Source organism: Tupaia chinensis, unplaced genomic scaffold (assembly GCF_000334495.1).
Source record: "Tupaia chinensis unplaced genomic scaffold, TupChi_1.0 Scaffold000065_2, whole genome shotgun sequence".
In the NCBI taxonomy this organism is placed as follows: domain Eukaryota; kingdom Metazoa; phylum Chordata; class Mammalia; order Scandentia; family Tupaiidae; genus Tupaia; species Tupaia belangeri.
Window position 1 is genome coordinate 203,651 of NW_006159524.1, and position 27,555 is coordinate 231,205.

The 27,555-nt window shown below is 40.0% G+C and overlaps 2 protein-coding genes across 3 annotated transcripts in view; one reads left to right on the forward strand and one right to left on the reverse strand.

Moving 5' to 3' along the window:
* Nucleotides 1-27,555, forward strand: part of PIGN (phosphatidylinositol glycan anchor biosynthesis class N) — a 146,499-nt gene that overhangs the window by 49,909 nt on the left and 69,035 nt on the right. For both annotated transcript variants that reach the window (XM_006141848.3, XM_027766258.1), the window contains 5 exons: nt 14,387-14,465; nt 16,393-16,575; nt 21,565-21,704; nt 25,874-25,973; nt 26,073-26,165. In XM_006141848.3, the coding sequence (XP_006141910.1) occupies nt 14,387-14,465; nt 16,393-16,575; nt 21,565-21,704; nt 25,874-25,973; nt 26,073-26,165 (595 nt within the window). The remainder of the gene's footprint in view (nt 1-14,386; nt 14,466-16,392; nt 16,576-21,564; nt 21,705-25,873; nt 25,974-26,072; nt 26,166-27,555) is intronic.
* LOC106733248 (60S ribosomal protein L36a-like) lies at nt 14,643-15,041 on the reverse strand. Its single transcript, XM_014582024.2, has one exon. It carries the CDS (start codon nt 15,039-15,041, stop codon nt 14,721-14,723), a length of 321 nt encoding a protein of 106 aa, XP_014437510.1. The 3' UTR covers nt 14,643-14,720.

Here is a 27,555-nt window from a genome sequence, read left to right on the forward strand (position 1 = left end):
TGTGTGTGTATACATACATATATATATATATATATACACACACACATATATAAGTTTTTGCTACAGAGTGTGTGTGTGTGTGCCAGGAAAAGACAGAGATGGAGAGAGGAGGTAAGAAAGCACCCCCCGCCCCCCACAGGAGGGATGACCATGCAACAATTTCTTCTCCATTCTCTTGTTGGAAATTTGAGGTGCACAAGCACATGTGCCTGGTGTGATTTTCAAGCTGCTGGGTCCAAGATTCGAACCACATAGTCAGCCATGTGGATTCCAGCTACCTTAACCACCATACCACTGGCCAGCTCTCCTTGTATTTTTGATTACCAGTTTCATCATCACTCCTCTGTTCCTCCACCATTATTTATGTTTATTATGGCTTAGATAATTGGAAATGCCAAACAAAATGCCACAGGATACAGGACACAAAAAATGTACTCAACGTATGCATAATAGACAGTTACATAGGAATGGGCAAAAATAATTGACTAATGATAATAACTCTAGATTCCAGTATCTTATGAACAAAAGCATAGAAAAAGTGTGTCAGAGTGATAATATTCTTTAACTGGAAGTTTGAATTGCATTTTCAGTTGATATCTATGTTACCTTATTTGTAGAAACAGTTTTTGAAATTTTTTTTTTTTTAAGAGGATTTTGCTATAGGGCACATGCGCTTGCCAGACAGACAGAGAGAGACAGAGAGACAGAAAGTGAGAAATCACCCCCAGGGGGATGGCCACGCTGTAATCCCTTCTTCTCCATTCTCCTCTCGGGATCTTGGACACACACGCACACGCACTCGGCTTGAATTTTTTAAGCCACCAGGTCCGGGACGCGAACCGCAGTCGACTACATGGGAGTCCAGCAACATAGCCATTACACTAACTGCTGGTCCCTGAAATTCTAAATTACTGCTTTATCCTTACAATAACCTTTAAAGGTTATTGTAAAGAAGATGAGTAAAATTAACTTAAGACTCAGAGAATTAAAATGATAGGGCTACTGTGTGGAAGACCTGGGGATGGAACTCGTTTTCTGCCTTCATCGCCCACCAGTTGCCTGTCTCATATCACAGCTACTAGTGCTTGGAGTGGACCTCCTCATGGCCAAGTATATATATATATACACACACACATATATAAGTTTTTGCTACAGAGTGTGTGTGTGTGTGCCAGGAAAAGACAGAGATGGAGAGAGGAGGTAAGAAAGCACCCCCCGCCCCCCACAGGAGGGATGACCATGCAACAATTTCTTCTCCATTCTCTTGTTGGAAATTTGAGGTGCACAAGCACATGTGCCTGGTGTGATTTTCAAGCTGCTGGGTCCAAGATTCGAACCACATAGTCAGCCATGTGGATTCCAGCTACCTTAACCACCATACCACTGGCCAGCTCTCCTTGTATTTTTGATTACCAGTTTCATCATCACTCCTCTGTTCCTCCACCATTATTTATGTTTATTATGGCTTAGATAATTGGAAATGCCAAACAAAATGCCACACGATACAGGACACAAAAAATGCCACAGGATACAGGACACAAAAAATGTACTCAACGTATGCATAATAGACAGTTACATAGGAATGGGCAAAAATAATTGACTAATGATAATAACTCTAGATTCCAGTATCTTATGAACAAAAGCATAGAAAAAGTGTGTCAGAGTGATAATATTCTTTAACTGGAAGTTTGAATTGCATTTTCAGTTGATATCTATGTTACCTTATTTGTAGAAACAGTTTTTGAAATTTTTTTTTTTTTAAGAGGATTTTGCTATAGGGCACATGCGCTTGCCAGACAGACAGAGAGAGACAGAGCGACAGAAAGTGAGAAACACAAGGGGGATGGCCACGCTGTAATCCCTTCTTCTCCATTCTCCTCTCGGGATCTTGGACACACACGCACACGCACTCGGCTTGAATTTTTTAAGCCACCAGGTCCGGGACGCGAACCGCAGTCGACTACATGGGAGTCCAGCAACATAGCCATTACACTAACTGCTGGTCCCTGAAATTCTAAATTACTGCTTTATCCTTACAATAACCTTTAAAGGTTATTGTAAAGAAGATGAGTAAAATTAACTTAAGACTCAGAGAATTAAAATGATAGGGCTACTGTGTGGAAGACCTGGGGATGGAACTCGTTTTCTGCCTTCATCGCCCACCAGTTGCCTGTCTCATATCACAGCTACTAGTGCTTGGAGTGGACCTCCTCATGGCCAAGTGTGATTTGAGTCCTGGACATGGTAGCTTGCTTTCTCACTTGCCTTTTCTCTCTCCCTCTGGTCAAATTAAAAAACAATAGTAATAATAAATATTTTAATAATAATAAATAATATTTTTTTTAAAAGAAAGAAACAAATCTGAATTCCAGGTATTTGAAATCTTAGTCCACCAGTCCCTACTCTTTTTTTCAAAGTTAGTAACATTATGTTCTACTTGTTCATAATATTCTTGGTATTTTAATCCTTGGCCACCCCTATCCCCAATGTTCTATTTAGTCAAAGGAATGCTTTCTCTATTTTTAAATATATTTTCTATCATAGCCAATATTAGGTTATTTCAGTCTGGTCAGATTCTCACTATGCCATATCCAAGATCTAAAAATCACTGCAGCACTTAAGAGTATTAAACCGCACCCATGTTTCTCACACTTTCTCTTGGTTAGGAATCCTGGCTTGGTTTAGCTGGGTTTTCTGCACACTTTCTTTCAGGGTCTCAGTTGAGCTATAAACACAGGAGGGCCTGCCTGGGGAGAGACCCACTCCCAAGCTCACGTGGGGGCGGCACAATTCAGTTTCTCGCGGGTTGTTGGACAAAGGACCTCAGTCTTAGCAGCTGGCTGTGGGCTGCCCCAGGCCCTGACCTTTTCCCACAGCTTTCTTCATCAAAGCATGTCAGCCAAAACGGCGGTAAAGAGTCTGCTAGCAAGGCAGAAATCAGCCTTTTAAAACATAATTACAGAAGTGTCAGTTCCCCAATGTCGATAGCTGTTTCTTTCTTTTTATTTACTTTTTATTTATTATCATCATAATCTTGTTTATATAACATTGAATTGCATTTAACTTTACAGTGTATTACATTGCTTTTTCAAAAGGGTTGCCATGCATGTCAGTCAGTACAGAGATATTAAACTCCCCACTTCATCATTCAATATCTTTTCATTCCTTTTTTTCCGATCATTATTATTATTATTCCAATTATTTTTTTAAACAATCAGTATTTCTCATTTTTCTTGTAAAAAGACTTTATCCATTATGAAATACTTCTCAGACCAAACCAGTTGCTAATGCTATACATGTCGTCATCAACAGGTAATAAGCTGATAGTTGTTTCTTAAAAGCAAGTTACCCAAGGGGGTGGGATTGCACTGGCTGTGAACACAGAGGTAGGAGTCTTTGGGGCTATTCTAGAGGATGCCGCCTTGCATCCTAGTGCCAAGAAGAGCTGGAGACTGTGTATGAAGCTATTGCAGTTTTTTCTTCACTAAGGGTCTCTCAGATGAGTTGAAACTCGAGTAGAGAATTGAAGAAAGTAAAGGAATAAAAAGAGCAAAAGTTTGAAGGGAGAGCAGGGCAGGCATAGGGAATGGCCACTGCAAAGGACTTGTGGTGGCCGAGAGCCGGTTAGGGGCTGAAGGGAGGTGAATGAGGTGGAGAGTGGTAGGCCATGGCATAAGAGAAGTAGACCACTCTAAGACTGTACAGAGACTTTATTGTGAGTGGGATGGGAAGGCTCTAAGTAAACTTATGTGACCTGAGATGTTATGGAGTGGTCATGCTGCTGGTGTGTGGGACGGCTAAGCGCACTCACAGGAGACCAAGGTGATGATGGCTCGTTCCAGGGTGCTAAGACTGAGTAAGTTTGAAGAGAAAATATAATAGGATTTTCTGATGGATTGAATGTGAGGTGTGAGGGGAGAGGAGAGGCCACAGATGACTTGATGACTTTTGGCCTGAATTAGTGAACTGGTCATTTTCTAAGAAGGGCAAGTTATTTGAGGAGCAGTTTTGGACGAACATCAGAAGTTCATGTGATATTGGGACCAACGGATGGTATAATGGCTATGTCGCTGGACTCCCTTGTAGTTGACCGTGGTTCGAGTCCCAGACTCAGCGGTTCAAAACTCACTCCAGGTGCGTGCATGCATGCCTGAGATCCTGAGAGGAGAATGGAGGAGAAGGGATTGCAGCATAGCCATCCCCCTGGGGAGTGATTTCTTGTTTTCTGTCTCTCAGTCTCTCTCTGTCTCTCTGGCGAGTGCACATGCCCGATAACAAAAATCTCTCTCTGAAAAAAAAAAGAAGTTCATGTGCTATTAATATAATATTATGAAGTACAGAAGGGGGGACTGAAGGAGGAAATATTAGTTAAAAGACTATAGCAGTTCTTTAGGCAAATGATGAGATCTTGAACCATTACTGTCCTCATGACTGCTTGTTCACATTTAGTACATGCTTAGTGGATGCAGGGCACTGATCTAAGTAATTTGCATAGATTAGCTTTCTATTTTTTTAAACAATTATTTTATTTCATTTTATTTACTGTCATTATTTTATTTTATTTTTTCGGGATTGACCGAGAGAGACAGAGTGAGAGAGAGAGAGAGAGAGAGAGAGAGAGAGAGAGAGAAGGAAAGAGAGAAAGCAAGCTGCCAGGACCAGGACTCAAATTTCGGTCAGCCATGTGGGAGTCCAGCAGCCTTAATCACCACACCACCTGCACCTGCTGGCCCCATAGATTAGCGTTTTTTTCTTTCTTTTTTTTTTTTTTGGAGAGGTTTTTGCCATAGGGCGCATGTGCCCACCAGAAAGACAGAGAGAGACAGAGACAGAAAGCGAGAAATCACCCCCCCAGGGGGGATGGCCACGCTGCAATCCCTTCTCCTCCATTCTCCTCTTGGGATCTTGGGCACGCATGCACACATGCCTGGCATGAGTTTAAGCCACCAAGTTTGAGACTGAAACCGCGGTCGACTACATGGGAGTCCAGCGACATAGCCATTACACTAACTGCTGGTCCCAGCTTTTTAAATTCTTATAGTAGCCCTGGACGCAGCCCAGACAAGGTGTCTGGAGGAGGCTAGGGACAGTCATCCCTGTTAATATATCATTTTGTAATGGGAAGAACTGAGCAGAAAGATGCTTCCTCAGATAGCAGAATTAGTAAACGTTAGAGCTGGCATGGAAACCAGGCAGTCTCACTTGGGGTCCGTCACTAAGCAGAGTAAGATTTATCCTGCCGTGTCCTCCTTGCGAAATACTGCTTGAGGGCTGAGAAAGCAGGCATGGAAAGAAGACAGGGATTTAAAGTATTATGGAAGTAGAATCATTAACTTTAGGCAATGGCCAGGTAGAAGGGAAAAGGGAAGAGCTGAAGTGTGAAATTTCCTGTTTTGAGAGGTGTTAGGACATTTCTATGATTTACCGAACTGCTCCTTGTAGGAGGGAGAGCAAGTTAATTTGTGGAGCTGTAGAGTCTCAGATGTCTTTAGAACAGCGTTATGGTATGCACTCAACAGAAAATTGGACGTCTGAGTCTGGAGCTCAGAAACAAGAATTGGGCTATAAATATAGAGTTGGAAATTGAACATATACTGTCAGGTCATCAGAAAAGTCATGATGCATGCATTGAAAAACATATCCTGGGAACCAGCAGTTAGCGTAATGGCTGTGTCACTGGACTCCCACGTAGTCGACCGCAGTTCACGTCCTGGACCCGGTGGCTTAAAACTCACGCCGGGCGCGTGTGCGTGCGTGCCCAAGATCCCGAGAGGAGAATGGAGGAGAAGGGATTGAGGCGTGACCATCCCCCCTGGGGGGTGATTTCTCGCTTTCTGTCTCTATGTCTCTCTCGGTCTGTCTGGCGAGCGCACGCGCCCTACAGTGAAAATCTCTCCAAAAAAAAAAACCAAAAAAAAAAACCCACAAAAAACCAAAAACCATATCCTGACTTTTCCAGCAACCCAATATTATTAATTAAAGCTGTAGTGCTAGGTGAAATCCCTGTCAGAGGTAGTAGAGGAAGGATATTGGGCAATGACAGAAAATAAGAGAAATACGTGCTTTCCTCCTGTTTTTACACTTCATTAATGAATTTCCAATAAATGATAAAGGTGGGATTAAAATGCTTTCTAGGGCCAGCTGGTGACATGGTGGTTAAGGTGACTGGATCCGCATGCCTGTGTAGTCAGGTCCCAAACCCAGCAGCTTAAAAACCTTAAAAACCATGCTGGGTGCGTGTGTATATATGCCAATCCCAAAAGGAGACTGGAAGAGAAGGGACTGTAGTATGGTCGCCTTCCTTGGGGGTTGGGAGGTGCTGTCTCACTCTCCCAACCCCTGCAAGCACACAAGCCCTGTAGCAAAATAAATAAATAAATAAATAGGTTTTTGTTTGTTTGTTTGTTTTTCAAGAGAGATTTTTTGCTACAGGGCACATGTGCTCTCTGGAGAGACAGAGAGAGACAGAAAGTGAGACATCACGTTCCAGGGGGGGATGGCCACACCTCCATATCTTCTCCTCATCCCTTCTCAGGATTTTGGGCACACATACACATGTACCTGGTGTGAGTTTCAAGCTGCCGGATCCAAGACTTGAATCATGGTTGGCCATGTGAGATTCCAGCGATGTAACCATTACTCCGTCTGCTGGTCCCAATTTTGAAAGGCTTTTTAAAAATTCACATGAAGCTCTAAGTTTATCCAAGCATTTTGTTGCAGTAATTTTTAACTTCCTTCATCTAGTTTTCATTAATTCTTTAGCTCAGATTGATGAATTGCAACAGGGTTGGCTCTGCAGTGCAGTGGGTAAGCACTGTGCATAGGGAGCCAAATCCCATGTGGCCGGCCATAGTTCAAGCCGCAGCCCAGTGGCTGGGAAAAACAAAAATGCTGGGCACACGTGCGCATGCTCACAATCCTTTCTTAAGGCCTAAATATGGCCTGGAGGGTAATCAGGGAGAGGAAGGGGGGCAAGCTTTGTGGTGCCAAGGGGTCTTTCTGTTTCACAGAGCCTGTATCTGTGTGCTATTTGAGTAAAGGGCAGCTCTCAGGACCTGGACGCAGCCCAGACAAGGTGTCTGGAGGAGGCTAGGGACAGTCATCCCTTTCTAACCCCAGTTCAGATTTTGTGTTCTTCCTCTGATTTCTGGCGGTCAACAACCTTCTTGATCATGCAGAAGAGGCTGAGGGCAAGTCTGTCTGTGAGTGACCCAAAACAGATCCTGTGTGGGACACCTGGAGGGACCCTCCTACTGGGATGTGGCCTTATAAGGTCACTGAAGAGCAGACAGCTACAAACTTATCTGTTAGGCTCTCAGCAGGGTATGCAGCCCATAGAACCTAGGGGTTCAGGGAGGTTGATTGGGCTTGAGCAGACTCCTGCTAGGAATTAGGAGGCCCAGTCGTGCAGTTCAGGATTAGAAGGTAGTCTGGGATGTTTCCATCTTCTCTCAGTCTGGCCTGGAGGTGGCGAATCTCTGGTACCCTCATCTCTCTCAGGTGGTACTCCATTTACCTTTGCCCACCCTTACACTTGAGGGAGGTCCAGAAATGCTGCGTGGGGTAGTGACCATTGTAGCAAGTAGCCACTCTCCTGGACTTGAATCTGAAGGAAAGAGAGTGCGGGCCTGCCCTGCCCATCCTTAAGGGGGATGTGTCCAGATTGCTCAAAGTCTGTTGGAATGGAAGTCCTCTCTCGCATCCTTTGGGCTATGGAGTCTTGATCCTAAAAGGAGCTCCCCCTGCTGATCCACTCATGGTCCACTCACAGCTGTTCTTGCAGCTTGGCATGGGCGTGGGTGGAAGGTGTGATATTTTCTTGGAACCGGTGTATTCCTTCACTTCCATAAACGTACGAGATGTGTTAGCTCTGTGCCCGCTTCCTTCTTCTGCAGGTGGGGAGTGCTGGGATCTCAGGTGGGAGTCGGATTTGGTGTTTCAGAGGAGAGGTCCTCCAGCCTTTTCTTCCTGTAGTGGGGGAGGGCTCAGCTCACCAGTTTCAGAGGTTGACTCCCTCTTTACTTTTCTTTCTTTCTTTCTTTCTTTCTTTCTTTCTTTCTTTCTTTCTTTTTTTGGATATTTTTTTGCTATAGGGTGTGTGCGCTCGCCAGACAGATAGAGACAGACAGAGATAGAAAGCGAGAAATCATCCCCCAGGGGGTATGGCCACGCTGCAATCCCTTTTCCATTCTCCTCTCGGGATCTTGGGCACACACGCACACGCGCCCGGCGTGAGTTTAAGCTACCAGGTCCGGGTCTCGAACCGCGGTCAACTACGTGGGAGTCCAGCGACATAGCTATTACGCTGACTGCTGGTTTCTACTTTTCTAAGGAGAGATTCTTGTTTCAGAAGTTCCTGCTGTCTTTTTCCTGTACTTCATCATTCTCACATCACTTCGCTTCTGGAAGCTTAGGCATTTATTCCGTTTTTAGATTTTATTTTTATGTTTTTAGTCTTTCTTACCAGAGAGAAGTCAAAGTAGGTGTTTTTAGTTAGCTGTCTTCCCTCCTTCTTCTCTCTTGTCTATTATTGAACATAGTAGCTATGATTATTTTAGTGTCTGTACATGGCAACACTAATAACTCCATCATTTGTGAATTTGTTTCTTTGGTTTTGCTTTTGATTGATCTTGTTTCTTAAGTCGAGTAGTTTTAAAATAATTGCTTGTCCTCCTATGTTAAAAGTTGTGGAAGCCGTGGATCATCTTATTTTTACCCAGAGAGGTTTTACTGTATCCTCTGACACAGAGTTAGTAGTGACTGAGTGGAGGCCTTGCTCCGATTTTAAGTGTTCTCTGACCTCTGGTTTGTTTCCGCTCTTAGGAGTGTAGACTCTCAGGGTTCCCATTTGAGATCTTGTGTTTTCTAGAGACTTTCCTTTCCGGTGACTGTTGAATGCCAATTTTTGTCTTTTATACATCTTAAGACTACCAAAACTTCTGCCTGCTTTTCAGGGGCTTCCTGACTCTTGTCCCCCGTGTGGTCTGCAGTAAGTGTCAGACTTACCTCCTTTTTCACATTCCTTCCTACCAAGGCTTAGCCCTCGTTTCTCTGAGCTCTTTGATTATACAATATGGCATGTTATGATAGGCATACTATATTAAATGCTCCTTTCTTATAAAAATTTCTTCTCTCGATCTCAAGACTTCACTATAAACTTTGTATTAAACTAGTTTAAGTCATTCCACATTATTTTTTAAATGTCTTTTTTCTTTTGATCCAGTATGAAAATGTTCATTATTTTCTTATTTTCAGGTCTTCAAGTCTTAGCTGCATTGGAAGCCACAAACTTTAATTTTTCTCTTCTAGTCTTAGAAGATTGCCCAAAACTCTATTGATTCTCTGCTTCTTGGCAACAACTAAATGCCCAAATTCTCAACCTTTCTCTTTGTGTCAAGAAAAAGAATGGCATATGTCCTAAGACTTACAACTTCTAGCATGTTTCTTACATCTCTGTGTTTTCTTTCTTTCTAGGATCTTGGCTCTTCAATTCTTTATCATCTTATTAAGTTCAAAGTGATATTTAATTTTATTTATCAAGCTTTGTAGTTGTTCTTGGTGGGAGTATTGGTATGTCCATGCTTCTCTATAATAACAGAAGGTATGATTTCTTTTTTCTTTTCTTTTCTTCTTCTTTTAACTTGCTATTGGAGGAATGCACTTGCTAGAGACAGAGAGACAGAAAGGAAGAGAGAGCCAGAGAATGAAGAAGAAAAAGCACTCACCTGGGGGATGACCATACTACAATTTCTTCTCCATACTCCTCTTGGGATTTGGGGCACACAAGCACATGCACTGGTCATGTTTTTAAAGTCACTAGGTTCAGGACTTGGACCAGGCAGTCAACCATGTGGGACCCAGCCACTTTAACCACTGAACCATTTGGCTAGCCTACTAGAAGCTATGATTAAATTTTAATATTTTAAATATTTTATTTAGGAAAACTTGTTAATGAAATAGTGATGCATACACACAATCTAAATTACACAGACTATAATAAAAAGTCACCTTTCTTCCCGTGTCTAGTCTTAGTATTCATTTCTCTGGAAGAAAAGTTGTAGTTTATTGTTCATTCGTTTGTATCTATCATGAGTACATATATCCATATAAGTTTATATCCCTTTCATTAACATCTTTTTAATTGTCAGAGGATGTGTGTACTTGCTAGAGAGAAACTAACAGAGGGCAGGGGAGAAAGTACTCCCCCCCAGTGGCGCGTGGTCATGCCGCAGTCCCTTCTCCATTGTTCCAACCTCTTAGAATTTGGGGTATACATGTGCATACGCTTGGCATATTTTTCAGGCTACCAGGATTTGAACCTTGATCAGAGCCAGTATTCGAGTATTAGCCCAGGTCCCTTAATCACTAGGCTACAGGGCCAGCCCTTGTTAACATTTAAAAATTTAATTATGGAGACCAGCGTGTGGGATGGTGGTTAAGGCACTGACTGGACCCTCTCACATGGCCAACCATGGTTTGAGTCCTGGACCTGGTGACTTGTTTTCTCATTTTCCCTTTCTCTTTCTCTATGTCACTCTGGTCAAATTTAAATAAAGGAGTGAATAAATAAAATTAGATAAATAATCCTTAAAAAATAAATAAAAATAAGAATTTAATTATGAGGGACCAGCGGATGGTTACATCGCTGGACTCCCACATAGTTGACCACATTTCGAGTCCCAGACCCGGTGGCTTAACACTCACGGTGGGCATGTATGCATATGTTCCCCAAATCCCAAAAGGAGACTGGAGGAGAAGGGATTGCAACATGGCCATCCCCCCAGTGATTTCTCTTTCTTTGTGTCTCTGTCTCTCCAATGAGTGCATGTGCCCTAATACCAAAAATCTTAACCAAAAAAAATTAAGTATGAAATATTGCAAATATACCTTAAAAAAACAGAGGATATGACAACAATTCTTGTACTCACAATCTAGGCCTAACAAATATTAACACTTTACATTTATTTATATCCTCTTTTTCTTAGGAAATAAAAAAAAATCCCTAATTTAAAAATACAATTTTTGGTAATTTTTTTCCATTCATTATGATTTTTAAGTTTCATTAATGCCGACACGTACAGATCTCCCTTATTCATTATAATTTTATACATGGTATTTCTTTAATTGCTCCCCTGCCAACCCTTAATTTTGGTGGCTTCTTTTGTTTCTTTCTTTTTTTTTCATAATTGTGTCTTATGTTCTGGACTTCATATTTTCTCACAAGATTTTTTTATGTTTAAAATACATGATTTCAGGGACCAGCAGTTGGCATAATGGCTGTGTCGCTGGACTCGTATGTAGGGGATGGAAAACTAAAGCAAAAGATGTCTTTAGTGTCATGGTGATACAATGAGGTTTGTATAGAGCATGTTGAATTTCAGATATAATGCAAATCTTTGGTTTGTTCATCTTTGTTATGTCTCAAGATTTATGAATAGTCCATTTTGGGAAAAAAATTGCAAATGAGCTTGACCCCTATTTCTTTACCAGAGTATTCCATATGTAATATATAATGTAACATAAATATTCTCCTTAAAAATGTTTCCTCTCTTATAAAGATTTCACTTGAGAATGCCCAAAGTTTATTTTACTTATTCTGTGAGCAAGAAAGAGACAGAGATAACACTCCCAACACTCTTACCCTACCCTCCGCCAGCTCCAGCTCATGGGAGATGCCCAGACACAGACCTCGAACCCACCCTTGTGGGTTATCCTCATAGAGCATTGCAGTGTTCCGCCATACCACTGCCTAGCCCCAAGAATGCCAATCAAATTAGCTTAATTAATTTCACTTTAGAAGAGCTTTTTGTTTATCCTTTTATTTAATTTAGCAAATTCTTAGGTGCTTTAAGAATGGTAATATTTTTCTTTCTTAGGTCTGTAATAGTTTGATAGCATTTTAATCAATGAAGATATATTGATTCATTTTACGTGCCTAGCCCTTTGCTAAGTGTTATTGTGGATATTACTGGAAATATTAGGACATTATCTTGGCCCACATGGAGGTTAAAACTTAATTGAAGGGAAATAAACTGATCATTAGACCACACTAAAGTGCCAGTTGTATGGATATTAGGTGAGATTTGCAGTGGATCACAAAGGATGATGGAGGTTTGATTTTGTAAAGTAGAGAAGGGAAGATCTTTAGTAGCAAGAACTCAAATGTTGAATACAAAACAGGTGAAGAATGAAGAGTTTAACCATTATACAGTTGGGGGTATACATTTGCGACAATGAGAATTTAAATGAAATAGAGGAAAGGGTCACCAATAGTTCAAAAAGGTTGGAATTAATAAGTAGGCAATAAGAAGCCCATATCAGTTATAAAATCAATATTTTAGAAAGTTGAGTGGCTCAGAGCAAGGGGAATGAAGTCAACTAAAAAACTTTCATAGAAATGTGGGAAATTAAGCTTAGGTATAGTCTTAAAAAAAATAATAATAAATTAAAAAGCCTGTTCTTTGGGCCAGAAATCCTGTTTGTGTAACTTCCAGGAAGATACTCCAAAGTCCATGGTTTCAGAAGGGGCAGGGAACTAAATCAAGTGAAATTTTTCAAGTGTTCTTTCATAAGCTACTGCCATAGAACTGTAAAGGAATTCATAAATAGCCTTCTCAGGTTCATGAATTTTCTGAAATTATATGTAAAATTTGAGATTATGTGCATTTTCTGGACAAGAGTATCAAATTCCAAAAAAAGTCTTATGACCCCCCCGTTACAATAATTACTTAAAAGATTTACTTCCTCCAAGTCTCAGTCCTTATTGTTTCAGAGACTGCTGAAACGAAGTAGAAAGAAGACAGATGATTACATTATACAGAACCACACGAAATAGCCAACATTTTATTTAGTCGTTTTTAGCATACATCAATTTTATATCATTCAACCTATATATCCTTAAATAATTTTTGTGTGTTTTGTTAAAATAGAAATGTGTTATCTTTAAGAATGTAGTAGTAGGACCAGCAGATGGCATTATGGTCACGTCTCTGGACTCCCATGTAGCAGACCGCAGTTCAAGTGCTGAACCCAGCAGCTGCGTCACTGAGCTATCATGTAGCCAGTCACGGTTCAAGTCCCAGACCCAGTGGCTTAAACTCACATCAGGTGCATGTGCATGCATACCCAAGATCCCAAGAGGAGAATGGAGAAGAAGGGATTGCGGCATGGCCATCCGCCCTGGGGGGTGATTTCACAAACAAAATAACTTTCACCGGATGTGTGTGCATGAGTGCCTAAAATCCTGACAGAAGAGTGGAGGAGGAGGGATTGTGGCAAGACTATCCGCCCGGGGAATGATTTCTTGTTTTCTGTTTCTCTGGCGAGTGCACATACCCTATAGCAAAAAATTTCTCTCTAAAAAGTAAAAAAAAAAAAAAAATGAATGTCATAGCACATATTCAAATCTGTGCTTAAATATATTTAGTTCATGAAGGTAGTTAGGTTCTGTTATCTTAGTTTCTATGTTCTATAAACTTAATGCCTTTTTATATGTATAGGTTCAGGTATTGCTGTATTTTTTCAGAGTATTTCTCCTGTGTGTTTATGGTTTCTGCTGTGGTAAAATAAGATAGAGAAATGGTGGAAACAGAAATGAAAGCTGGATATAAGAATTGCAAATATGTTCAGATTATTCACTAAACTCCATTGTTGGTTAACCTCTCCTGAGCGCTTTCATAATGAAATTTCTCAGGTCTTGTCCAGGGGTGGGATTAAAAAGTGCATTGATGAATCTGTCCTTTGTTTCAGTGCCATGAGCACAGAGGGCTGAGTTGGTGGAATGCATACCATACCCTCAGTGTTCCATTAATGGCTTGGATTTAATCAGAATTTCTTTGTTTGCCAGGGTATTACATTTCTACAGATGGATTATATGAGTTTAATAAATGTAGTTTGGCAGTTGAAACTTTGGATCTGGAAAACCAAATTTAATTTAAGCTATTAAAAGAGTTCAGATTGGCAGCAGTACAATTTACCTTGAAGTTTCCTTTTGTTTTCTCAATTTTTGCTATCCTTTATTTTTCAATTGAAAATAAAAACAAGAGAGGCCAGCAGTTGGCATAGTGATTACGTCACTGAATTCCCATGTGGCTGACCATGGTTTGAGTCCCAGACGTGGTAGCTTGAAACTCATACTGGTTACGTATATGTGTGTGCCCAAGATCCCGGGAGGAGAATGGAGGAGAAGGGATTGTAGTGTGGTCGTCTCCCATGCAGAGTGATTTCTCACTTTCCCACTCATTGTCTCTCTTTCTCTCTCTGGTAAATGCACCCACCATAAGGCAAAAGCCTTTACAAAAAAAAAAAATATTAATACCGATAATGAAAACAAGGAAGTATATTATTGATTGAGGGTACTTTAAGCTTATTCTTTTTTTCTTTATAGGTTACTTTCTGATTCTGAACAGCTCAACATTTTAAGAAAAGCAAGATCTTACATAAAACAGAGGAAGTTTGATGAAGTGGTAGGTATACAGACCTTGAAAACATAAATACCAGATTATCGTTTCTGGGAGTGGGGGTGAAGTCTGGTGTTGGAGAGCAAAGTGGGCAGGTCAGGGAGCTTCTCTCTCTCTTTTTTTTTTTTTACCGTGAGTCAAATTTCCCCGAAGGGGAATTTTATTGATTACTTTATTCCCTTACAAACAGACCAACTGTAATCAAATGAGGTGAACATTCACCTCAGGATTTTGCCATCTTCATAATAGAAAAGATGAGGCTTAGAACTGGATCCCTTGACCCTTTCTCTTCTTATCCCCTCCCAGTTCACAATGCTTACATCTCTTGATAGCCAGCGTTCTCTTAGATCTGCAGCTGGGCTCAACACATTCAAGCCTCAGCACAATCTTCTTTGCAGTTTTTGCCTTTTTCCGGAAAATAGGCTTAGTATGTCCACCATAGCCACTCCGCTTCCTGTCATAACGCCGCTTTCTCTGAGCATACAGAGAATCCTTGCCCTTTTTGTACTGTGTCACTTTATGAGGTTGGTGCTTGCCACACTTCTTACAGAAGGTCTGGTGGGTTTTAGGGACGTTCACCATGCTTGTGGGCCTGCTATCTGCACAAAAAAGCAGCGAGCTTTTCTGACCTGTCTCAGAACAGTTCAATTTCAAGCTTGAGTCGCTGCTTTCGTCATGAACATGTTGCTCTTATTTTCAATAACATTATGGGTAAATTTTTGTAGATTAGCATTAGAAGTGAACTATTACTATTTCTTAAAATGAGAAAATGTATTCCAATTGTATGCCACCCTTCTTGTATATAGCACCACAAATTTGTCATCTGGAATGGTGCATATACTATCACAAGTCTCATGATTCATATAGATACTTTGACTCCCAACCCCACTCTCTTCATTATTTTGTTCCTTTGTTGAATGTTCACATAACTTTGAAATAGGAAAGAATTTTCTTTTCAGTTTCTAAAGTTTTTTATTTATTTATTTTATTTTATTTTATTTTATTTTGAGAGATTTTCGCTATAGGGCGTGTGCGCTTGCCAGACAGACAGAGACAGACATAGAGACAGAAAGCGAGAAATCACCCCCCCAGGGGGGATGGTCAAGCCACAATCCCTTCTCCTCCATTCTCCTGTCGAGATCTTGGGCACGCTAGCACACATGCCCGGCTTGAGTTTTAAGCCATCGGGTCCGGGATGCGAACCGTGGTTGACTACGTGGGAGTCCAGCGACATAGCCATTATGCTAACTGCTAGTTCCCAAGTTTTTTAATGGTTAAGCTATGTATTTAAAAAAAAAAAATTGAATTATTTTTACAATTTTATTAATTATTGTCATTATTTTTAAGTTTGCTATTGGGTGCGTGTACTCATTAGAGAGAAATTGAGTGAAGAAGAGAGAGAGTAAGGCACCAGATCTGGGACTTGAACTGTAGTCGGCCATGTGGGAGTCCAGCACCTTAACCACCACCTGCTGGCCACCCATTTATTTCTAGTGCTTATTTTAGTTGTTGTTATAGATATTTTTCTCAAATATTATATAATTTTAGTGATAGTTTATGATTATTTGGCTAGTCTGGTGTGAGGAAGTAAAAAATTATATAAATATGGGCATCTGTGTTGTTTAGGACCTATATTAAGAGCTTGAAGGCCATTACTGTGAAACAAATACTTTTATTATTAAACATTCATATGTCATAGGTAGTTTATATTTATGATGCCCTTTCTTAAAACTTCATTTATTCTAGAATTTTTATTATACTTTGCAAGAATATCCTCGAACAGTTGAAAGCTATTCTTAATCTTGCCCCTATTACTCTAATTTTAATACAGGAGTGGTTTGGCTCTTAGGAACTTTACAATTTTCCATTCTTTGAATTTAGATTTTCTTATTCTTTCTATATGAAAGGTTTTTTTTTTTTCTTTTTCCTTTAGGTCTCTCTTTGCAGGGAGCTGATTAATCTTGCATTGGAAGGATTGTCCTATTATCACACTTATGACAGATTCTTTTTGGGCATCAATGTTGTTACTGGTTTTGTGGGATGGACATCTTATGCTTCTTTGGTGATCATCAAGTCTCATTCCAACCTCCTAAAAGGTGTTAGTAAAGAAATTAAGGTAAGTTCAGAAAGTAAAATGAGGATTCAGGTCATGGTGTAAAATCAGTGGGCCCAAGGAAAGGAATTTAAACAAATAAGTATAGTAAGTTCATTGCATGTGCAAGTCATCATACTAAACTTTTATTTATCTCTTATTTGTTTTGTTGTACTGGGTCTTTTTGCTCAGTTATCTCTATTCTTTCAGTTGGGGAAAAGATATACTATTACTAATAATGGCCATGGGCGAGCGGGTGGCTTGGTGGTTATGTGGCTGGATCCCACATAGTTGACTACTTGGTTCAAATGCCAGACCTGGTGGCTTGGGGAACATGTCAGGTATGTATGCATACATGACAAAAATCTCAAGACAAAAATGGAGAAGAAGGGATTGCAGTGTGGCCATTCAACTTGGGAGGATGCCTTCTCATCTTCTCTCTCTGTCCAGTACACACCCTCTATAGCAAATTTAATAAATAAATAAATAAATGAATGAAAATAATGGACCTTGGGAACCAGCAGTTAGCGTAATGGCTATGTTGCTGGACTCCCACGTAGTCGACCGTGGTTCGTGTCCCGGACCCGGTGGCTTAGAACTCATGCCGGGCACGTGTGCGTGCGTGCCCAAGATCCCAAGAGGAGAATGGAGAAGGGATTGCGGCGTGACCATCCCCCCTGGGGGGTGATTTCTCGCTTTCTGTCTCTATGTCTCTCTCTGTCTGGCTGGCAAGCACACGCACCCTATAGTGAAAACCTCTCCCAAAAAAAAAATAAATAAATAAAGGACCTAAAAGTAGAACTACTGTATGATCCAGCAGTCCCAGTCCTGGGTATTTACCCAAAGGACAGGAGAATGCACTGTCGGAAAAGCGCTTGCACATTTATGTTTATTACAGCATTATTCATGATTGCTAAGACATGGAACCAACCCAAATGTCCATGAGCAGATGAATGGATTGAAAAAATGTGGCACATGTATTCTATGGAATAGTATTCAGCCATAAAAAACAACAAGACCCTGACATTTGATAGAAAGTGGTCAAAAATGGAAGATTTATTGCTGAGTGAAGCAAGCCAGGATATGAAAGAAAGATAGTGTATGTATCCACTTTATGTGTTCCAACCGTCTGCACTGTGGAAGAGACTGCAGGGTTAGAGGGCATAAAAGCAGTGAAAATAGTTATGGATGCTGGAGATAGTGAGGAAAAAGTATGAGGAGAAGAGTGTAGAGAAGGAAATCACGGAGGAAAAATAGAGAAGCAAGATATTTGTAGGACACAGCAATGGTTTATTACCTGTTGATAATGTGTATCGTACTCCAACACACGTTGGATAAATTCTCTTTACAAGTCAAATGATATATAATGATCAAATGTTTAAAAAAAAATAATAATGGCCCTGTAGTTTAAGAAGGCTATAGAGGCAGTTGTATAAATAATTTAAATTCTTTGATAATGTTAATTGTGTTGGTTTCCTGTTCTTTTTTACAACTATTTAGCATGTTATACATATTATTACATACCTGTCTAGTACCAGTGGACAAAAAACTTTTTCAAAGCAATATATTTATCTGATATTGAAAGTCTAGGGACAGAAAAGCATAAAATCACTTGTTAAAAGGTTTCTTTTCTTTAAATAATGTTTCTTTTAAATGTTTCTTAATATGTTTTTAAGGCATTATTTTTACCTTAAACTTTCTGAAATTTTCCGAAATTTCCAGAACTTTCTATTCTTATTTTAAGAATTTGTCTCTAGCTTGCTTTACTTTTTTTTTTCTTTTCTTTTTTTTTTTGGGAGAGGTTTTTGCTATAGGGTGCGTGTGCTCACCAGACAGACAGAGAGAGACAGAGAGACAGAAAGTGAGAAATCACCCCCCAGGGGGGATGGCCACACCGCAGTCCCTTCTCCTCCATTCTCCTCTCAGGATCTTGGGCACGCATGCACATGCGCCCGGCGTGAGTTTTAAGCCACTGGGTCCAGGACGTGCACCATGGTCGACTACATGGGAGTCCAGCGACATAGTCGTTGTGCCAACTGCTGGTCCTTAGCTTACTTTACTTTTAATGAAAAAAAATTTTAAGAACTATTTATTTCATTTTATTTATCATCATTATTGTTATTATTATTATTTTATATGACCAGAAAGAGACAGAAAGAGAGAAAGTGAGAAAGCAAGTGGCTAAGTCTGGAAATTAAAGCATGGTTAGTCACATGGGAGTCCAGTGTCCACACCACCTACCAGCCCCAATGAAAAAAAAATTTAAAGCCTCTTTAATGATACTTCATATACTGAGTAAATATAACAGTACATATATGGTTTTACTACATAAAAACACTTACGTCTTTTAAAATATATTGCTGACTATCATTTACCAGGGAGAATATGCTACTTCTGTTCCCTTTGCCTCATTCTAATGATTATTACCATTTTCAGGTTCTCTAAAAAATAATAAATTCAAAAAAAACTGCTGGTATATTTTTAATAATAATAGTCTGCAAACATTTCCAGTGGCAACTTTTCTAATTTTATATTTTACTTTTCTGTAATGGAAGGAAGAACATTAATGTTTATTCCAATTTTTATAATGCTTTAATGCATCTTATATAATTTCCCCCAAGTAATTTTAATTTGAATACATGTGAAGTTGGCTAGAATAGGAATTATTTTCAACATGGTAGGAAAAGCTACAAAATGACCGTTTCAGTAATGGGTATGCTGAGGCTTTCTGTGAGTACTTGAGCTGTGTCCTGGCGTCTTAGAGTCATAGCAACTGAAAGTAGGCATAATTACACGTGCCCTCTAGCAGCTACATTTTTTTTAAAAAAAATGGCTGAACCTAATTTTTTTTTTTATATATAACTTATTATAGTTTCCTATAAGTGTATGTAATTTCTAATAGCTATTACTCTGTGTATCAAAGGATTAGAGAATTATACCAAATTGTAATAACTCTAGGAAATCTCTTGAATGTTTTGTTTAGGTATTCTTACAGACGTGTGTGTGTGTGTGTGTGTGTGAGTGTGTGTGTATACAATCTCATGCAGGCTAGAGGGCACATATAGTTGTAAGAGAGAGACAGAGAAACAGAGGAAAGGAGAAAGCACCCTCCACAAAGAGTATTCATGCTGCAATCCCTTCTCTCCATTTCTCCCCCTTTTCCAGATTTTGAGCATGCGTACGTGTACACACACTCCCACTGCATTTCTCAAGCTGCCATGTCCGGGACTCAAACAGTGTAGTTGACCACATAGGATCTAGCTGTCTTAACCACCAGGTCATGGAGCTAACCCAAGCTATTTTCTTTCTGTTTTACTATTCTCAAAATGACATAAAACCAGCCCTCAACCCATACAGTGAATTGCGACCTCGGCCATCTTCAGCTTTAGAGACTTCATGTGTTGTCTTGTGTTTGGTTTTTGTCCCTTCCTCCTCCATCCACTTGCTGTGAGACCCCTTCTGCTGTGTCTCATACCTCCGTGTCCCGTGCTGTTCACTAATAGGTTACTGTAGTGATTGCCGGGCCTGTGGAAGGAGAAGTAGGGGAGGAGAGGATAAAGATAAAATAATAGCAGCCATTATTTACTAAGCAGTAGTAATAGACCAGGCATTTTGTTAAACTCTTTACATGATCTCATGTAAGCATTACCAACCTCAATAAATAGATGTGGAATTAGTATTCCCATTTTGATAGAAGGAGCATAACTAAGTTTTATACGTTGTTTCATGATTTACACAGTGAGTAGTTGTCAGAGTCAAGATTTGGATTCTGATCCGTCTAGCTCCAAACTCTTAATTACAAAGCCATGTTTTAACCTCCTTTTAAAAACAATGCCCTATTTATCCTTGTTTCTTATTTCCTTTCTGATGCCAGTGATGGAGGAATTATATAAAGGGGGAAAACAAACAAACAAAACAAAAATCTCTTGCTTTTACTCCCTAAATTCTCCTACTTCCAGAAGACAGATTATGTTTTGAAGTTAGTTTCCTTTTTTCCTTCATCCTTCCCTTTCTTTTTCCCTCCCTCCTTCCTGCTTTCCATCCTTCTTCCTTTTCTCCCTTCCTGTCCTCTGTCCTCCACCCCTCTCCCGTCTTCTCCCTTCCCAACACTGCACAGCAGTGCCTCTGCCTGTGCTCCCAAAGCCAGGCTGGAAGGCAGTTCTCAGTTCCCACCTTATTTAACGTTGGCTATCAGAATAAGGAGAATGCAGAGAAAAACAAGGAATGTAGGCAAGAAGGTACCATGGTACTCTTCCATTCCTATTTTTTCACACATTTCTTCTCTCCAAGCAGGATTACTCTGTTGGGAGTTCCTAATTATACTTCTAACCCCTTTCTAACTCCCACTTCATAATTTAGAACTCTTGTTCCTAGCATCGTAACTTCCCATACATAAGTCATTTTCCCAGGTACTGGGACTTCTGCCCCTGAGCCTGCACTATCACATGTGGCCCAAGCATCCATGGGCCTGCCTAGGCTGTGGGTGCTAACATGTGCATTGAGGCCCTCCCTTCTTGTTTGGCAGGTGGTCGGGAAGAGTAGGTTTGGCCAATTGAAATTTCTGGGCTTGGGCAATGAATGGAGAGGAGTGGGCAGCACCAAATAAGGATCCAGTCCCATAATTTATTCTGGGTTTAATAGGGTTTTGTGAACTAGCCAGAGGGCTCCATCAGCATTTCTAAAATTGTTTCTAAGAGGGTATATGTTCAGAATTCCACACAAGCTGTTTGCAAGCAAACTTTAGGACCATAGTCACTTTTAAGGTGAGAATTGCCTAATTCCAACAATTCCAGGCAGTACAGCTGCTTCTTCTGTAATATGCTTCCCAAAGACCGGCGTCTCCCCTACATCCCTCCCTCCCTTCTTTTCTCTTTCACAGCTCTTTGATTAATCATCTACTTGTAGAACTGTTGAAAGAAAGCAGTATGTTTTCTTCACTTCATAAAATTTCTTTTAAAAACCTATTAGTTAACATGGATTTGGAAGTGTTTCAGTGTTTTGTTTGATTTTCAGGAACCAAGCCATCTCTTGCCATGCAGTTTTGTAGCTATTGGTATTTTCGTGGCATTATTCCTACTGATTCAAGCCTGTCCCTGGACTTATTATGTATATTGTCTGTTGCCAGTGCCAGTATGGTATGCAGTTCTACGAGAGTAAGTAATACATCTCACTGCCTTGTTTTTCACTTGGTTGACAGTTGAATTTATATTTAAAATGCAGTAGATTTTGGTAGCATAAGTCATAAAGATATTTATAATACCTTCAAATCTCTAAACTCTCTCACTTTATGATTGTAGCTGCAAAAATGTTGTGCATAAATGTCCTTTTAATTTTTACCTTTACCTTTTGACTTCATCTTTGTTGCCCTGAGGTAGCAGTGACCTTGTTCCCTTCTTTGTGTGTGTGTGTTTATATTGTTTATATGTATATAAACCAAGATCTGGAGTAAAAGTAGTATAATGAATATTGATTCCCCTATGCCTAGAGTAACATATTTTGAGCTCGTCTCATCATCTCAGATTCTAGAGAGAATTTGTACAAAGAGATTTGTATATTTTCTTTCCTTACATTTTACTCCTTTTTTTCCTTGCCATCTTATAAACCTAGACAAATGAAATATTGCAATTACTAATAAAGTAATGTATACATACAGGGATTCATCCATGTTATTCACACATACCATGTTTCTGTACGTCCCTACTAGTTGGATTTCAAATGGATTCTTTTTTTTTTTGGAAGAGGTTTTTGCTATAGGGCACGTGCTCACCAGAAAGACAGAGAGACAGAAAGCGAGATATCACCCCCAGGGGCAATGGCCACACTACAATCCCTTCTCCTCCATTCTCCTCTCAGGATCTTGGGCACACACACACAAATGCCTGATGTGAGTTCAAGCCTCTGGGTCTAGGACTTGAACTGCAGTCGACTTCGACTACATGGGAGTCTAGCGACATAGCTGGTATGCCAACTGCTGGTCCCTCAAATGGATTCTTATCATAGAAGAGAAACTCTCAGGAGAGTTTGAGACATGTTTAAAGAAAACCAATGGGCTAGCCCTGTGGCCTAGTGGTAAGGGAGCCATATCCCACATGGCTGATTACAGTTCAAATCCCTACACATACCAAGTGCACGTGTTTGTGTGCCCCAAATCTTAGCAGGATGGAACATGGAGAAGGGGTTATGGCATGACCACAGTCCATTGAGGGGTTCACTCCCCTCAACTCCCCCATCTCTCTCTGGCAAACACATGCACACTCTGGCAATTAAAAATAAACAAAACACTAAAACATGGTAGTGGTTCATGTTCACAGACAGCCAGAGTCATGCGGCAGACCTTGTTGATTTCTGTATTTGCACTGGTAATCTAGAAATTTAAACTTACTTTTGGACATCAAAATGTCTTCTGAGCAGGACCAGCAGATGATGTAATGGTTATGTTGCTGGACTCCTGTGTAGTCAAATGTGGTTCAAGTCCCAGACCCGGTGGCTTAAACTCACACCAGGTGCGTGTACATGCGTGCCCAAGATCCCAAGATGAGAAAGGAGAAGAATGAAGCAGAAGAGATTGCAGTGTCGCTGTCCCCCTGGGGTGGTGTGGGGAGTGATTTCTTGCTTTCTGTCTCTCTGTCTCCTGGGCAAGTACACATGCCCTATAGCAAAAATCTCTCTAAAATAATAAAAACATCTTCCGAGAAAATCAGATCTCTTGAATATACTAGAAGATGAGGACCTAGAATAAGGGTGTCCTCTGGGTTCACTGACAGGTGCATCGTGACACTATGTGTACTTTAATTCTAATTTTTGTTGACTCCAACTTTGACCATTTTTTCATCCTTTAAAAACATGAAGCATTGGAACCAGCAGTTAGTGTAATGGCTATATCACTGGACTGCCATGTAGTCGACCGCAGTTCGCATCCCGGACCCTCACGCCGAGCGCGTGTGCGTGCGTGCCCAAGATCCTGAGAGGAGAATGGAGGAAAAGGGATTGTGACGTGGCCATCCCCCCCGGGAGGTGATTTCTCACTTTCTGTCTCTGTCTCTCTGTCTGTCTGGCAAGCACACGCGCCCTATAGCAAATACCTCTCAAAAAAAAACAAAAACAAAAACCAGGAAGCATTAAAAACAGTAATGTATTAAATTTATCAAAAATAAGATAGAAAATATTTACATAAGATATTAATTATTTTTAAATATAAGACAAAAAGACACTGGTCAAAGAACATAGTCTTATTTCTCTATTTGAGAAGAATAAAGTTGTCGGATATGATGATTTAATTCAGTTTTTTTTTCAAATGTTATTTACTCTGGCTTTTAAATTATTAGACTGAAAGATTTTATCTTTGCAGAAAATTTTATTATTTTACTATAGAAACCTTTCTAAATTACCAAATACCCTAATTATTTTTTATTTTTTGGAGAGATTTTTGCTATCGGGCGCATGCGCCGGCCGGAAAGACAGACAGACAAGAGACAGAATGTGAAAAATCACCCCTCGGGGAGATGGCCACACCACAACCCGTTCTCCTCCACTCTCCTCTCGGGATCTTGGGCACGCACACGCATGCACCCAGTGCAAGTTTAAGCCACCAGGGCTGGAACTTGAACTGCAATTGACTACATGGGAGTCCAGTGACATAGCTATTATGCCAACTGCTGGTCCCTCTATATTTAAATTTTAAAGGAAAACATCATTTTGAAAGTATATTATGTTTTCTCTTTATCTTTTTGATAGATTATATAGGAAAAAGACATAAAAATTCACTTTTCTGCAAGAAAAATATTTTCTAAATGATTTCACAAAATCATCTCTTGTTCTTCTGTTTATTCACTGTTGAGAATGAACGAGACATTTTCCTGTCAACTGGTGTTAGCTTTTCTTTCCTACATGGCATCTTAATAGTTTGATAACATTCTGCAACCATTATTTTCTATCAGAAAACGGTCATTAACCAAATGATACTGACCTTTTATAATTGTCTACTTAATAATATACTACAATGCTAGAATTTTTCCCCCCTGAGCGATGAAATATGAAGTGTACCCAAGTATGTAATACGTTTTTGAGGGTTATGAATTCACACTTAATTACAATTAGAATATAATTAGTGACATCTTAAAGTGGGTTTGGAAAAGGTTATTTATCTCATTTAAAAGTGCAATTAGGGCCGCTCCATGGCACAGTGGCAATGTGCCGCTCAAGAGGGGCCAGATCCCACAGGATGAAAGCGACTCAAGTCCGCAGCCTTTTCAGCCTGAAACACACTGGGCACTCACAGATCTGACAGGCGGGAGGGCTGGAGGGCTGGAGGAAGGGATGGGACATAAGCAGACCTCAGAGGGTGCTCAACCCACTCTCATGTATGGGCACATGCTCTATCATGAATGAAGAAAAAACGTTTTAATTTAACTGCAATTAGGACTTTCCCTAGAGTAAGAAACTTTAGTTCATTAAGACAACTGGGATTTTAATATAAGGTTACTTAAGTGAATTTGTTTTTATTTTAAAGCATTATTTATTTATTTATTTAGATAGGTTTTTGCCGTAGGGAGTATGTGCTTTCTAGAGAGACAGAGAGAAACAGAAAGTGACAAATCACCCCCGGTGGGGGATGGCACGCCACGTTTCCTCCTCCATTCTCTCAGGATCTTGGGCATGCACACACACGCACCTGGCATGAATTTTAAGCCACTGGATCCGGGTCTCAAACCTGGCTAACTACGTGGGAGTTTAACAATGTAACCATTACGCCATCTGCTAGTCCCAGTAATTATTTATTTTTTTAAATTTATTGCTGTTAGTTTTTAATTTGACCAGAGAGAGACAGAGAGAAGAGAGAGGGAAAGTGAGAAAGCAAGTCACCAGTTCCAGGACTTAAATTGTAGTTGACCACATAGGAGGTCAGCTCCTCAACCATCATGTAACCTGCCGACCCCAAGCTTTAAAAAAAAAAAAATTCAGCTTATATAATTTGGCTTCGTTATATTTTTTAATATTGTATTTGTAATTGTATGTACCCATGTTTAAGATCAAACAAGACTTATTTATTGTCATTAATGACAAACGCCAATCGAACCTTTGTGATTATTTTCTAATTAATTGCATTTTTCCTGAAATACTTCTAAATTTCCACACACAGACACAAAATAGGTAAATACAGTCACTGCAACAAATTTATTGAAATTTGTCTTAGTTTTTTTAATAGCCTATGAAATAAAAATCCTGATTTTTAGCTTTATGCATTGTTTTAATTATATATATTTAATTTTCAAGTTCAACACAAAGTATAATTAACCTTTTTATAAATAATCTTTTAAAACAGATTTCAAGTTATACGAGACCTTGCTGCATCGCTGTTGACCGTTCGCCTGAGCTATGTTATTGGGTACCTGTTCGTCTTTACCCTGGGGATCGAAGTATTAGTAAGTACCTACCAGATTGTGACATTCTCAGATGTTTTCATGTACATGTAGCTAGTGTTACGTGACCTAATCTCTTCTTTCTTTGGAATCCGTTGCTAGGTCCTCAGTTTTTTCTACCGCTATATGCTTACAGCTGGACTTATCGCATTTGCGGGCTGGCCCTTTCTCTCTCAGCTGTGGACTCAAGCAAAGGTATATGTATCATTTTGACATAGGGTAGACTAGAAATACTTGTTTTGATATGTGTTTAACTCAAAGGATTGTTTTTTTAAAAAAAAATTTTTTTTAGATTTTTTTTTTTGCCATAGATCATGTGTGTTCACTGGAGAGAAGGAGACAGAGAAAGGGAAAGTAAGAATTCACCCCCTAGGGGAGATGACCATGCCGTAGTCCCTTCTCCATTCTCCTCTTGGGATTTTGAACACATATGCACATGTGTTCACTGTGAGTTTCAAACCACTGGCTCCGGTACTTGAACCATCACTGGCAATGTCAGAGTCCAGTCCTTTAACCACTACACCACCTACTTGTCCCAAGAATTGTTTATTTTTACAGAGATGGATGGAATGTCTCCAATATAATGAGACTGTCTTTTTGCCAAGATGTCTAACATTACTTTTCAGGATCTGGTGATTCACTTAGAATTTCATAGCAGAATGAACCGGTATGTGGTGACTGAAGTGGTGCAGAAGCAGAGCGGATGTGTCCTTTTGAGCACTTCCTGGACATATCCGCTCTGCTTTAACCCCAAATACCAGATGATGAAGCATCAAACAAATGGCATAGGAGGCTGTGTTCTGAACTTGACAGAGGAGTTACCTCCTTGTTGGTCTTGAACCTCTCATTGTTTTTCTGGAGAAGTATATTTTCATGGTAGATTTTTTAAAATACAGTTGATCCTGCTCCCTTCCTTTAGCTAGGTGGAAATTACATGTGCTTCTACAAAGAATACTCTCATGTTTTCCAGTTCTGTGCTTTTTCAAGGAGGTAGCAGGAAGATGGATATACCTTCTTTATACCTTATGAAGATTTATTTAAAAATCTCCTATTAAAGGGGTTATTGTTTTTGTTTTGGTTGTTGTTGTTATAGGGTGTGTGCGCTTGCCAGAAAGACAGACAGAGAGACAGAAAGCAAGAAGACACACACCCCCCGGGGGGGGGGATGGCCACACTGCAATCCCTTCTCCTCCATTCTCCCCTTAGGATTTTGAGCACACACGCACACGTGCTGGCGTGAGTTTAAGCCACCAGGCCCAGGACTCGAACTGAGGTTGACTACATGGGAGTCCAGTGCCGTAGCCATTACACTATCTGCTAATCCCGATTATTGATTATTTTTGTCTTGACCTAATTCCAAAATATTTTTGAAGCCTCCTAAGCTAAATCATTTGATTATCATTACAGGCCAGTAATCTACAGATGTCATCATCCATATGTGATGTGGCATAAACTGAATGAAGAACTTGCTTTGAAGTATTGGACCCAGGTTTATTTATTGCCTGTTTCATTTAGTCAGGGGCTGCTTACATTTTGGCTTTTCTTTCTTTCTTTCTTTTTTTTTTTTTTTAAGAATTATTTATTT